Source organism: Bos indicus x Bos taurus, chromosome 29 (genome assembly GCF_003369695.1).
Source record: "Bos indicus x Bos taurus breed Angus x Brahman F1 hybrid chromosome 29, Bos_hybrid_MaternalHap_v2.0, whole genome shotgun sequence".
Lineage (NCBI taxonomy): Eukaryota > Metazoa > Chordata > Mammalia > Artiodactyla > Bovidae > Bos > Bos indicus x Bos taurus.
Window position 1 is genome coordinate 16,811,837 of NC_040104.1, and position 13,289 is coordinate 16,825,125.

At 42.4% G+C, this 13,289-nt stretch overlaps 1 protein-coding gene across 9 annotated transcripts in view; it reads right to left on the reverse strand.

The window, feature by feature from the left end:
- The window catches only part of LOC113885851 (opioid-binding protein/cell adhesion molecule), a 1,067,028-nt gene that overhangs the window by 251,945 nt on the left and 801,794 nt on the right, over window positions 1-13,289 (reverse strand). For all 9 annotated transcript variants that reach the window (XM_027531591.1, XM_027531590.1, XM_027531597.1 and 6 more), the window contains one exon: window positions 3,189-3,421. In XM_027531591.1, the coding sequence (XP_027387392.1) occupies window positions 3,189-3,421 (233 nt within the window). The remainder of the gene's footprint in view (window positions 1-3,188; window positions 3,422-13,289) is intronic.

The window sequence follows — 13,289 nt, forward strand, 5'->3', positions numbered from 1 at the left end:
AGCTCCTCATCACAGGAGGGGCATCCCTCACCCCATCCCACACAGGGCTGCCGGATAGGTTTTCCCACCCTGGCTGTCTAAGCCCCATGCTCTGAATTCCCTTAGCGCTTGGGTACGCAGTCTCAGACTGAGCATCATACACCAGGCACACAGTCTCAGCTACACTGTCACACACCATCACGTGGTGCCTTGAAGTTATCCCTTCAAGGTGGTCAAGATGTATCTCGTGGACCAGTGATATTCTTTTAATAAATGCAGCTTCTTGCCTTAAAGAGAAGGACTTGGAAATCAATCCCATCAGATATGTGGAGAGGCCACCTTATAAAACAGGGACAGACAGACTTCGAGTTTAGTGATACAGCATCTCTCAGTTACTCCACTTTGCAGGAGGAGGGAACAACAAAGCCCAGAGCCCACGGGATCGCCCTTTGGCTCATGGCACTTGTCTGCTAGAAGTGATGAGATTCTAATACTCTCAAATGGACAGGAGATAAATAAATACCATATATATATATATGGACAAGTTGCAGCTCGGAAATTTCTCAGTTTTTCTCATTGCAAAATCAATACCCATCAGCAGTTGGAAATTAAAGGCAAGATTAGGCCTCAGTTTTATACATGCCTTATTGTATTCCAAAAGCTTTCTACTCGGTCAGATAAATCTTCTTTAAGAGGATTAGGAAACTTTCATTATCTTTATCTAACCTGAACTAACACTAAGTCTGAAAAATTAATCTATAGGCTGGACGAAAGCCGACCGCTGCTGGGAAGGGAGAGACTCCCGGGCTTCCTTCTAATTGAGCCATGGGGTCTCTGCTTCCACCTGCTGGAAACTCAATGGTCCCCAAAGGAAGACAAGCCAGCAATAGTTCACCAAGATGGAGGAGGAGGCAGCTCCCTAAATACCTTTGTTTAGCTTCTCCGTGAATGTGAAGCCCAGTCTGCTAAGATTTCCAAGAGGAGGCATTTCCCTTCCTCCTCCGCCCTCCTGATCTCTGAGTTGAATGTCATAGGAGCTACAGAAGTCACTTGGCCTGAATTGTGGAGACTTGAGAAAGTGACCTCTGGGATGAAGGACTCTATTGCTCTGCTTCCTGCTTCTTCCCAGACTCTTTATGACCCAGGGCCCTGAGGCCCATGGAGAGACCTCACTGGCTTCCACATCCAGCCCCAGGAACTGCTTCCAAGCTTCTTATGCAGTATTATCCCTGCAGCTCTGAGCCATGAGCCGAGCCCTTTACGGCCTTTGTTGACTTTGACATGCTTGTACAATCTGTCTTCTTTCCTGAAAAGCGAGAGTCTTGTTCTGTTTGAGTCTGTTTCCGTATAGTGCCTGACAGTTCTTTTTTATTTCAGCGCCGAGTTTCCTGAATTTGTAGATAACTTTGCTGTCAAGGCCACAGAGGTGCCATGGAGGCGTCACTTCCTAGGCTGAGAATTTCAGCTGCTCTGGAACCAAGCCCAGGTGGCAGGCGGGTGGTGAGAGTTCACACTTTCTTGTTTTCTGCAGATATCCCCACTCATCTCAGATGACTGATCCTGGGGAGGGCCTCACCAGAGGAGAAGCATCAGACGTGGTACTTGTCTTTATCTCCAGATGGCAGGCTGCCTTGTAGCTCCCGAGACATGATCATCCCAAGCCATACCACTGGTGAGATGTGGATGGAGAAGAGACACAGCAGGGAGCATAGGTGTCCTTGTGCGGCATCAGATGTGGGAGTCTGGGGGGATGTGGGTCAGAGAAAGGTTTGGAGGCTGAATGGAGGCAAAGCTTCAAGTGCTACATCAGCCCCAGGGCCTGCCGGGAGCAGACAGAGCCCCGGCAATGCTCAGGCCACTATCAAAGCCTTTGGAGTCAGAGCCCAGATGGCCCACTAGCAAAGATCTCCAGCCAAAAGAAAAGAATGGTCCCCTTGAAATTTTATACATGACTGAAGCATGAAAAGACTTTACCCGCTACTCAAACTCCCCATGAAACCAACCGAAATGAGCAAAATTATATATTTTAGAAAGGCAGGAATGAGGGAATACATACTAGCTAAGCAAGAATGCCGCACACAAATCACAACCTGAAAAAAATCCATTAAGCTGACTGCAGATGGGATCTGATTAAAGGCACTTACTGATGCTAAGTCACATACATTCTTCCTTCTGAGCTCAATGCATGGCTCCAAGATGTTGGAGTAGGAGACACTGAGAAGATTCCACCCTTTGGTGGAGGGAGGCTGTGTCCCTGGGGTCTGGGGGATGGTCTGCTCAGTACCTCTTTGGCATCATTTATAGATACCTGACGGAAATTGCTTTGCACAGTCACGGGGGTGTTGGCAGGGGATAGCTCATCATAAGCTCATCTGTAGGGCTGTCTTACGATGCCTCCCCAAAGCTTATGGCTGCTCTCTGCGTGAGTTTTTAATTCTTAATATTGAATAGTTGATATCTGAGATTCTGATATTTTTTCAACCCCATTTTTCTCCAACAAAGTAAAATTCAAATGCAAAACTCTTAAATACTATGCATGGGTTATATTAATTCAGATTTTTAAAGGAGAACAGGAGAGGAAGTTAGGGAGCCCCCTTTTAATTATATAAATTTATTTCCAATGTAGACCTAGATACATTTTGACTAATATCCCTCTTGACCTCAGCTCCACTCTGGGGCTAAAAGGGTATAGACAGACACAACAGCAATGCCAAGCAACACTGAGAACCCCTTTCCAGATCACACGTAACCATCAGCTATGCAAAAACAGCCATACATCATATGATTTTACATCAATATTATTAACCTATTATCATGAGCTAAGCCTCTGAAAAATAACAGGAACAGAGAGTAGTACAATCGATTTCCTAAAGTATCTTGCCCTAACTCCAGAGTGCTAAGTAACTAACATACGATATATTATATTTCTATATCTTGTCCAACCCTAGAAAGCTCAACCAACTCAACAATACCAAACAACCTATGAATGAGAACAGAAGGACCAGAGATAAACCTGAGAAGCTCTGTGAAGATCCTCAGCGCTTAGTCAAGACACCCACAGGTGGAAGGGATCCAGGACACACTCAGTCTCTGGATTCTGCAGAGGAATGGCTTTTTGTGTCTTTCTACAGGAGGTGGAAGCACAGACTGAGATCATGTGCCCTCTGCATCGCTGACAGGAACGTCAGCACCCTGTCCAATCAACTCACCCTGCACGATGAGGTGGACACGGGAGGTCTTGGGGTGGTTGTCCGTCTGCACAGAGCAGGTATAGGGGCCCTCGTCGTACACGTCCACGTTCTGGATCATGATGCTGTACTGGGTTGGCGTGTTCACCAGGATGATCACTCGAGGGTCTATGGACCACTTGTCATTCCCGGCGTAGAGGATGGTGCTGCGGTTCAGCCAGGCCACCCGGGTGACCCGATCATCTATGGTACATCTGTGAGTGAGAGTGGGGAGGGGAGGGGAGAAGAAAGGGGAAAGGGGAAGAGTGGGGAGAGGGAGGGAGGAGAGGGAGAGAGTGTTAAGAGATTCTATTATAAATGCAGCTGTTGTTGTTCCAGGAGTAAATGAAATAACATAACCCAGTGTTAAAAGGGATCAATTATTGATAAAACTTCTTAAATAGAGGGCAACAGTGGCCTGAATCATCCTGAAGACCTGATGCTACAAAATCATTTCTATTTGATTTTGAAACATATTATGTGAATATCTTTGCTGTATATTTGCTTTCTATCTTATTTTTCCCTTAGGCTTATATGAAAATTAGTTTACATTTCTCGAGCGCATTTACCACCTTGTGGGAAAAGTGGCCCAGGGCCAGAGGGGAGAGAAAGTGCATCGGTATTTCAAACAGATCACAGCTAACCTATATGGCAAATGCTTCACTTGTCATTAAGTCAAACATGGGACACATTCACCTCCATACCCACCCCTCCGCCCCCGCACTGTCATTGCCTGTCCCCGAAGCTGCCCCAAGCCCTGCAAGCACAGTTATAACACGGATCTTGAAATTTGCTGTAGAAAGCCAACAGTCTGGAGGTAGAAATAAGACTCTCCTGAAATAAGAGAGTAGAAATAAGTAGAAATAAGTAGAAATAAGGTAGAAATAAGACCTACCCCTGAGAACAATGCAGTTGACATCAGCTGGTCGTCACCAAGATCACCAAGGTAAGAAGCTGATCTCTACCTCACATACACTCGCCTACCCTTCCCAACAGTTGGAGGCTGTGACTATTGCTGGGAATGTAAACTAGTGTAAATTATATGGAGAACTGAGTTACCATATGATCCCGCAATCCCACTCCTGGGCATATATCTGGAGAAAACCATAATTTGAAAAGATACATGAACCCCTACATTCATAGCAGCACTATTTACAATAGCTGAGACTTGGAAGCAACGTAAGCGTTGGTAAAGATGTGGTGTATATACGATACAATGCTACTCAGCTGGGCTTCTCTGGTGGCTCAGTGGGAAAGAATCTACCTGTCAATGCAGGAAACACAGATGTGGGTTCAATTCCTGGGTCAGAAAGTTCTTCTGGAGGAGGAACTCCAGTATTCTTGCTGGGATAATCTCATGGACAGAGGAGTCTGGTGGCTACAGTCCTTGGGGTCATAGGAGTTGGACACAACTTAGTGACTTAGTGACTACACCACCACCACCACCACCACCACTATTAAGCAACAAAATGAAGCAATGCCATTTGCAGCAACATGGATGGATCTAGAGATTCTCATACTGAGTGAAATAAGTTAGAGAATGATGATACCATGTGATATCACTTACCTGTGGAATCTTAGGGAATGGTACCAATGATTTTAGTTACAAAACAGAAGCAGACTCTCAGACACATAAAACAAACTTAAGGTTACCAAAGGGCAAGAGGGGGGAATACATTAGGAGTTTGGGATTAACGTACACACACTACTATATATAAAACAGGTAAACAACAAGGGCCTACCGTAGAGCCCAGTGCACTCTACTCAGCATTTTGTAATAACCTATAAGGGAAGAGAATCTAAAAAAGGATATATATATATGAGAAGAATATATAAAATATAAGTGAGAGAATATATAAGAATATAAGTGAGGATATATATACATGGAACAACAGACTGGTTCCAAATAGGAAAAGGAGTATGTCAAGGCTGTATATTGTCACCCTGCTTATTTAACTTCTATGCAGAGTACATCATGAGAAACGCTGGGCTAGAGGAAGCACAAGCTGGAATCAAGATTGCCGGGAGAAATATCAATAACCTCAGATATGCAGGTGACACCACCCTTATGACAGAGGAACTAAAAGCCTCTGGATGAAAGTGAAAGAGGAGAATGAAAAAGTTGGCTTAAAGCTCAACATTCAGAAAACTAAGATCATGGCATCTGGTCGCATCACTTCATGGCAAATAGATGGGGAAACAGTGGAAACAGTGTCAGACTTTATGTTTGGGGGCTCCAAAATCACTGCAGATAGTGATTGCAGCCATGAAATTAAAATAAACTTGCTCCTTGGAAGGAAAGTTATGACCAATCTAGACAGCATATTAAAAAGCAGAGACATTACTTTGCCAACAAAGGTCCGTCTAGTCAAGGCTATGGTTTTTCCAGTAGTCATGTGAGATTTGGACTGTAAAGAAAGCTGAGCGCTGAAGAATTTTGAACTGTGGTGTTGGAGAAGACTCTTGAGAGTCTCTTGGACTGCAAGGAGATCTGACCAGTCAGTTCAAAGGGAAATCAGTCCTGAATATTCTTTGGAAGGACTGATGCTGAAGCTGAAACTCCAATACTTTGGCCATCTGATGTGAAGAGCTGATTCATTTGAAAAGACCCTGATGCTGGGAAAGATTGAGGGCAGAAGGAGAAGGAGATGACAGAGGATGAGATGGTTGGATGGCATCACTAACTCAATGGACATAAGTTTGGGTAGGCTCCAGGAGTTGGTGATGGACAGGGAGGCCTGGAGCGCTGCAGCTCATGGGGTCGCAAAGAGTCGGACACGACTGAGCAACTGAACTGAACTGAAATGAATATATACATATATATGTGTGTTTTATAAAACACCCTGTCACTTTACTGTACACCTAAAACTAAAACAACATTGTAAGTCAAATATATGTCAATAAAAAGTAAATTAATTTAAAAAAAAGAAAAAGAAAAACTGAGGTCATGTTGTCTCCTTGGCCTCCTTGGGACTCTAGCTTCCCTTCTGTGCATTTTTGTTCTACAGCGACTGTCATTTCCCTTGTGAAGACTCAATCCCTAATTGGCGCTCTCTGCTCTTCACTTCCAAAGGCATGTCTTAGTGGGAAAAAAAATCTGACAAACTCATTCATTTACTCTCAAATAAGAGAGTAAATTCTTGCAAATAAGAATTAATGTGCCAACTTTCTTTATAATAGCTGTATTTTCATGAAGGTCAAATTCCTGTTGGAATGACTCCTGAAGGTTAAATCCCAACTGTACAGCTTGAGGAATTGGCCAACCTGGAAGCAGACAGTAAATCCAGGCAAACTGAAGGGTATGGTATCCCAGACCCTGGGACCACATACACAGGAGAGTGCAAATGATAGACTTGTTTTTATTTTGGTCAATTATGTAATCCTTTGCCCATTTTTAAGCTGACATAATATTTTTAAAGTTTAAGTAATAGTTGCAAAGGATGCATTTTTGGTCTATGGAGAATATTCACATTTTAAAATTAAAATGTCATAATGTTCCTTTCTATATATCTCTATACAATTTTAAACACCATAGTGATTTGATACTCATGATTGTTTGCTTTCAAAATTTATGAACAAGCTCTTTTCTAACAGTCATAAAATGTGCACTGCTCGTTTTTTAAACTTGAACTTGTGTATCTATTATATATATTCTCTGCAGGATTTTATCTGCAGAATTTTATCCTGATAAAGTATTTTATGCTTGAAAATCTTTTATTGATCAGCTATCATATTTATTTGCAACAATATATATAAAATGTAGAGACTGAAATTTAATTTTTTTTCATATTCTGTGACTGTAAAGTTCTGAATAATAATAGTTTCTTTTAGAATGAGTTATTGTTATAAGGTTAATATTGATAAAATGCTATAAATATTCTGTACATGTTAAGTAATAATTAAACATTAGAAGTAAACTTTTACTGGAAATATAGCTTTTAATGGGATGGAGGAGGCTTTTCTGGTTATTATATCGTCAATAAGTATCATTATACTAACTAGAGTGAGAGCTCAGGATCAATTCTATTCCTATTTTGCTTTGAAAGAAACCAAGTTCACAGAAGCAAGAAGATGGAAAGGAAAATCTTGTATAGCAGTGTCATTCAATTCTTTGTACCTACCTCTTCCAAAATATATGCCCAAAACCACAAAGTAAAATAGCTTCAAAAATTATTTTAATGATCTCACAGCTGACAATTCAATTAATTCCTCCTTCAATTTCTTTTAAAGCAATGAATTGGAAAATACCTGACTTGCAAAGGGCTTTGTAACCCAGTATTAAATTCATTCAATTTCTCAATATCTGGACAGTATATTGCTAATATTTTACTAGGCTTTATGAAATGGCTATTAAAGATAGGTTATTTTGTTACTTGGAAGCACTTTGGTTAACCCAATATACTGAGAAAGGTGGGAAAAATTGAAATATTGTTTATTTTAATGTTCCAAATCACATGCCCTCTGTCAGAAAGCATCTCTATCTCTCTGGATTCTAATTCCAAGAAGGAGAAGGTAGCAGTTTTGCCATAAATTCATTACTGACAAAAAAAACCTGTTCCATTTCCTTCTGGACTTGTCTGCTTTATGTTGCGGGGACTCTTCTTCAAGACTGATGCTCCACTTGATGACAGATTGGTAAGAGTGGCGGAGGTGACAATGGAAGTAAAGGAACATTCTCTCCTGGACAAATAGTCAAGTGGAGCAGTCAGAAAGAGTCAGAACTACAATCCAAACACAGGCACTTTCGTGGCAGATCCATTTTAGGACATCTTAGATCTTGAAAAATGTAATGCTTTAGATATACTTCCTTGTGTAAGACCTACAACTGCAGGTTGGGGGTGAGTGGCATCAGTTCATATCGCTGCAGGGTCTGGTAGGAGCTGACTCTGAGACAAGTCAGTCCAAATTGACCCTCCAGGCGGGACACATTCTCAGAGCCCTGCATACAGCCAATGGAAAGCCTCGTGTACCCCTTGAGTAGATGACCCCCGGATGGCAGAGAGTTCTGTACTTCCAGGCTGTGGTTGCCTCCTTAATCTAAAAAAAAAAAAAAAAGTGTGTGTGGTTTGAGAACCCAAATAATGACGTCAACCAAAATTTCCTTCAAATTTACGGTACTTAATTAATTTTCTCTCCAGAGATAAAACAGTCCTGGAGAACTGGAAGAACATTTGGAAGTGAGTTTTTCACAGCCATGAAACACCTCTAGCTATGTGTGAAAAGAGTGGAAAGCAGAATCAGAAAGAGTAAAGAAACACCTGAAAGACAGTGATGGAAAGGGGTCTTCTTGCAAAGCACCACATTCAGCTCTGCTGAACAGGCAATATGGGATTAAGGTACCCTGGAAGAGGTAATGGCAACCCACTCCAGTACTCTTGCCTGGAGAATTCCATGGACAGAGGAGCCTGGTGGGCTACAGTCCATGGGGTTGCAAAGAGTCAGACACGACTGAGAGACTCACACACATTAAGTCACCCAGTTTGGTTTTGGGTCAGAGGTGGGAATTACAGTTAGGGGAAACCCATGCCTTAAGACAGTGGTTTTCAAACTTTGTTTTGCATCAAAGTTACCTAGAGAGCTTTTTTTTAATTTTTAATTTGATTTGAAATTTTAAATTTATTTATTTTTATTTTTTATTGGGGTATAGTTGCCTTACAATACTGTGTTGGTTTCTGATGTATAGCAAAATGAATTTTAAAACACAGATTGCTAAACCCAACTCCCAAGAGCTTCCTTGCAGTGGGTTGGAGGTGGGCTGAGAATTTGCCTTTCTAACCATTTTCCAGATGATGGCAGAGCTTCTGGTCTGGGGACTCCCCTGTGAGAACCACTGACTTAAAGAAGGGGTTCCCTGAGGGCTCAGTAGGTAAAGAACCTGCCTGCAATGCAGGAGACACAGGGGACTCAGGTTTGATCCCTGGGCCAGGAAGAGGGACCCTTGGAGGAGGAAATGGTAATCCACTCCAATATTTTCTCCTAAAAAATTCCATGGGCAGAGGAACTTGGAAGGCTACATACAGTCCATAGGGTTGCAAAGAGCTGGACACAAATGAAGAGGCTTAGCATGCCTTAAAGACACCAGACAGAAGACAGATAACCAGCTCATCCTGAAAAGTGAAACTGGCCAGGTTCCATGTGGTCATTATTTTGTTCTTACTTTTATATTTTGCCTCTGAAAATACAAAACTAAAAATGGCCATGATTCACACAATGGTGTTTCATGAGTGTCTAAGGTGTATTAGGTAACACTGTAGAAGCTGAAATGCCAGAAGGAGGCAGACAAAGGTCACACCCTTGATCCTACAACAAAAACACCCAAGAAAATAGGTATCTTAGCTTCAGAGAATGACAAGCGGTGAAAATAAAAGCAGGACAAGGAATGGAGGGTGCCAGGGGGCTGGGAGCATCCTTGAGAGAGACCAAGCGGTCAGGGAAACCCTCGGCGCCTGTTTGCTAGACACTGACGCTTTTATCATCTTAAATCCGAATGCAATAGGACGCGTCTCTGAAAATCAAGTCTACGTTAAAAATAAATGTCACATACACAGATTAAAAATAAATCTCACTTATACCCACAGATAGCTGTGGAACATTTAGATAATCTGGATAGCAGGAGAACGAGTCTTGGAAACCAGCCTAACAAATGGTGTCTCTCCTTTACAGATAACTTTATAGATTCTGCATTCAGAGAATTGACAATTGGCATTTTGAGAAACTGAAGTTAACTAGAAAATGCCTTTTTATTTCCAGTGTAGTTATTGGGATAATACCTAAATTATGTTGTGTGCTCGTCTGCCTTCAGGAGTAGACAGTGGCAAATAGAGTTTAATCTCTAATATAGACATATCGTTCTAAATTTCCTCCTCTTTGTAATGCGATGGTTTTCTTCATAGAATTTACAGCACTGGATTTCATTATATACGTACCTATTTGCTAGGCTGTAAATACCACCTGATAAGAACCATCTCGGTGGTCTTCATTTCGTATCATCAGCACCTCCCACAGCCCACCAGGAGCTAGAAGGTGATCCGCACATATTTATAATGATTAAAAGATGTAAGGTAATGTTTTTCAAGCTGACATAAAAAGAGCCCACATAGGATTATAGCTAATGATACTGCATTACATCCTTGAGAGTAGATCTTAAATGTTTTCACCACAAAAAAGAAATGCAAATAATGTGATGGGATGGAGGTGACAGCTTATTCTACAAAGGTAATCATCTTGAAATAATTAAAGGCACCAAATCAACATCCTGTGCACCTGAAATTTACACAGTGTTGTATGTCAATTAGGCTTCCCTCGTGGCTCAGTGGTGAAGAATCTGCCTGTCAATGCAGAAGACACGGGTTTGACCCTGGGTCAGGAAGATCCCCTGGAGAAGGAAATGGCAATCCACTCCAGTATGCTTGCCTGGGAAATCCCATGGATAGAAGAGCCTGGTGGGCTACAGTTGATGGGGTCGCAGAGAGTCGGACATGACTTAGCAACTAAACAACAAAACAATATGTCAATTATATCTCAATAAAGCTAGGAAAAACAAAGGATCCATGTAAGGTGAAGTAGATGTCCCTGGAAATACTTTCATGTGTGTATCTCTCTATGAGCCATCCACACACACACACACACACGTACACACACAAGATCCACAGGTCCTCTACTTGTATTTTTTAATTCGCTGCTTTCATTTTTACAACACTCTAGACAAATATCACATATGCGTGTGGTAGATGTGGTCTGATCACAGGTAGATTTCAGTGTCTGGACTTGCATCTGTTAGTACAGGGGCATCAGTGAGCATTTCCATTGTCTAAGGCTAATGAGAAGCACCTAAGGTGGACTTCCAGCATCTCCAAGGTGTCGCTGCCAAGAAGAGTGGCTCAAAACCAGAGTGATGGGGAGTCCCCAAAGTTGGAGTGAATCCATGTAGAGGAGAACTTGATCATCAAGGCTCATGGGCTGAAGTCAAGAGGTATCCTTACAGACATTGGCACCACATTCGTAGGCAACAAAGAAATTAATTTTAATAAGGCATCATCAGCTCCACTGATGCTGAAAACTTTAAATGATTTATGTATATGTATGATCTGTAATTTTATTTTTTTCCTTTTCTTTTCTTTTGGCCAGGCTACATGGCATGTGGGATTTTAATTCCCCAATCAGGGGTCGGACCTGCACATCAGAAGTGCACAGTCTTAACCACTGGACCACCAGAGAAGTCACCTGCTCCATAATTTTAGATTGTCGAGTCATAGGAGGGTATAGGGTGAAGGCATTTATATCTAGTTTTATGATTTTATGTACATAAGATTTTTTAAATAATATTACCACTGGGAATCCCAGGTCACCTTGTCTCTGCCTACCTTGTCCCTTGCTAAAAAGTGACCTTTCAGAAAGCCGTCAAGAAATGCTGAAAAAGGTAAAAGGATTGAATGTTAAAACCTAAAATGTATTTCTTTGAATTTCATCTTTAAATTTACTCATGATATCATTTTTTTGGTTTTGTTTTGTCAATTGCCTCTTTTTCGTAAATTGAGAGTTAACTGGATTTCAGTTAAAAATCTTACATGTATCAAAATAAATTAATAATGCTATCAGAAAATGGGAAGAAGGTCATCTTGTTTTAGAGAATACAAGGGCCAATAATAAATGAATGTTTTAAAGGGAGAGGGGAAGGAAAAATACAGTATTTCTAGACCAGTTCCCAAGGTATGTTTAATTGCACAAAGCTGTTCTCTTGGGAAGCTTTAACTACTCAGTTGCTTCCTGAGTTACAAATCCAGTCAAGTCGAGAACATCAACAAGAACCCTAAGTTACATAAGGGGAAACTTCACGAAATTCAGAGAGAGTCATGACTCTGCTAGAGCTAATATTTGCTGCTAGGGTCTGTTGGAGAATACATATGACAGCTTCCACAGAAGCATGGGGCAGGGGCGGAGCTGCTTAGAGGGGGACTTCAGGAGTGCAAGACACTGACTTTGAAGGTTGCCGGACACACGGCATCCTCAGATGGTTCCTGATCGGAGGACGGTGTATTCTGGAGTCACATTAATACACAGAAAGGGTGTGCATGTCTTATGTGTGCATGTGTGTAGTTGGGGGAGGAATGTTATGCTGAGAAAAGTGGGAAACATGCGAAGGCATGCAAGGATGAGTGTCCTGGAGCAATTGGGGTCTTTGAAACAAAACCAAACAAGGTGTGGGCTCTCCTGAACACAATGTCACCTGAAGCAGTAAATCAGCCACAGGATAATGGTGTGTGGGGTTTCGGGCTGTGACCGATGATGGATGAGTCCATCAAGACAGTGCTTTCTGTGTCCTGAAGCGGCAAGCGAACTTCCCGTCCCCACAAGCTCTGCCGGAAGGCTGGGAAAAAGGAGGGCAGAGTCTCTAGTGCAGGAGGGAAAATGAAAGGGGTGATTGCCTTGAAAGGTGGCTTCACAAAGGGAAGTCACTTACAACCACAGAAGAGGGGCTGTGGGCAGGGCTGTGGGAGGAGGGAGACAGGAGGCGGACTCCTACTGCAGGAAGGAAGGTGCAGCCCCGGGGGCTGAACACAGCTGTGAAGGGACGACCGTCAGGAGAAAGCTCTGTTCCAGGTGATAGGTGGCTGAGCTGGTCTCTTTCCAGACTTCAAGACACTGTATGTGCCCAGGTGTGCTGGGACAATACCTTCCTAGTTTCCTGAGGAAGCAGAGGCAAGGACTAAATGAAACCAACAACCAAAGCCATCACAGATTCCTGCCCTCAAGATTCTTACACTCTTAGGAGAATGATAGAACAGAAGAGCGCTAAGAAGACCCCCGATCCCACTCATGGAGACGACCAAACGTGTAGGTTCACCTGTGTGTTGAACAGACATTTATTCAGCACCTACTAATTGTCAGACACCCCACTAGGAGCATCTCAAGAGACTGAGCAGGGTCGCTGCCTCTACCCTCTTGGATTAATGTGCAATCAACAACCTTCAGAATCCCTGAATCTGCTCAAACTGAGCCAAGGAGACCACTAGGATGGTCATCGCAGACAATGGCATGGGAAATCTTACTCCAGAGATATGTGAGTAGACAGGCCTTCTGAGG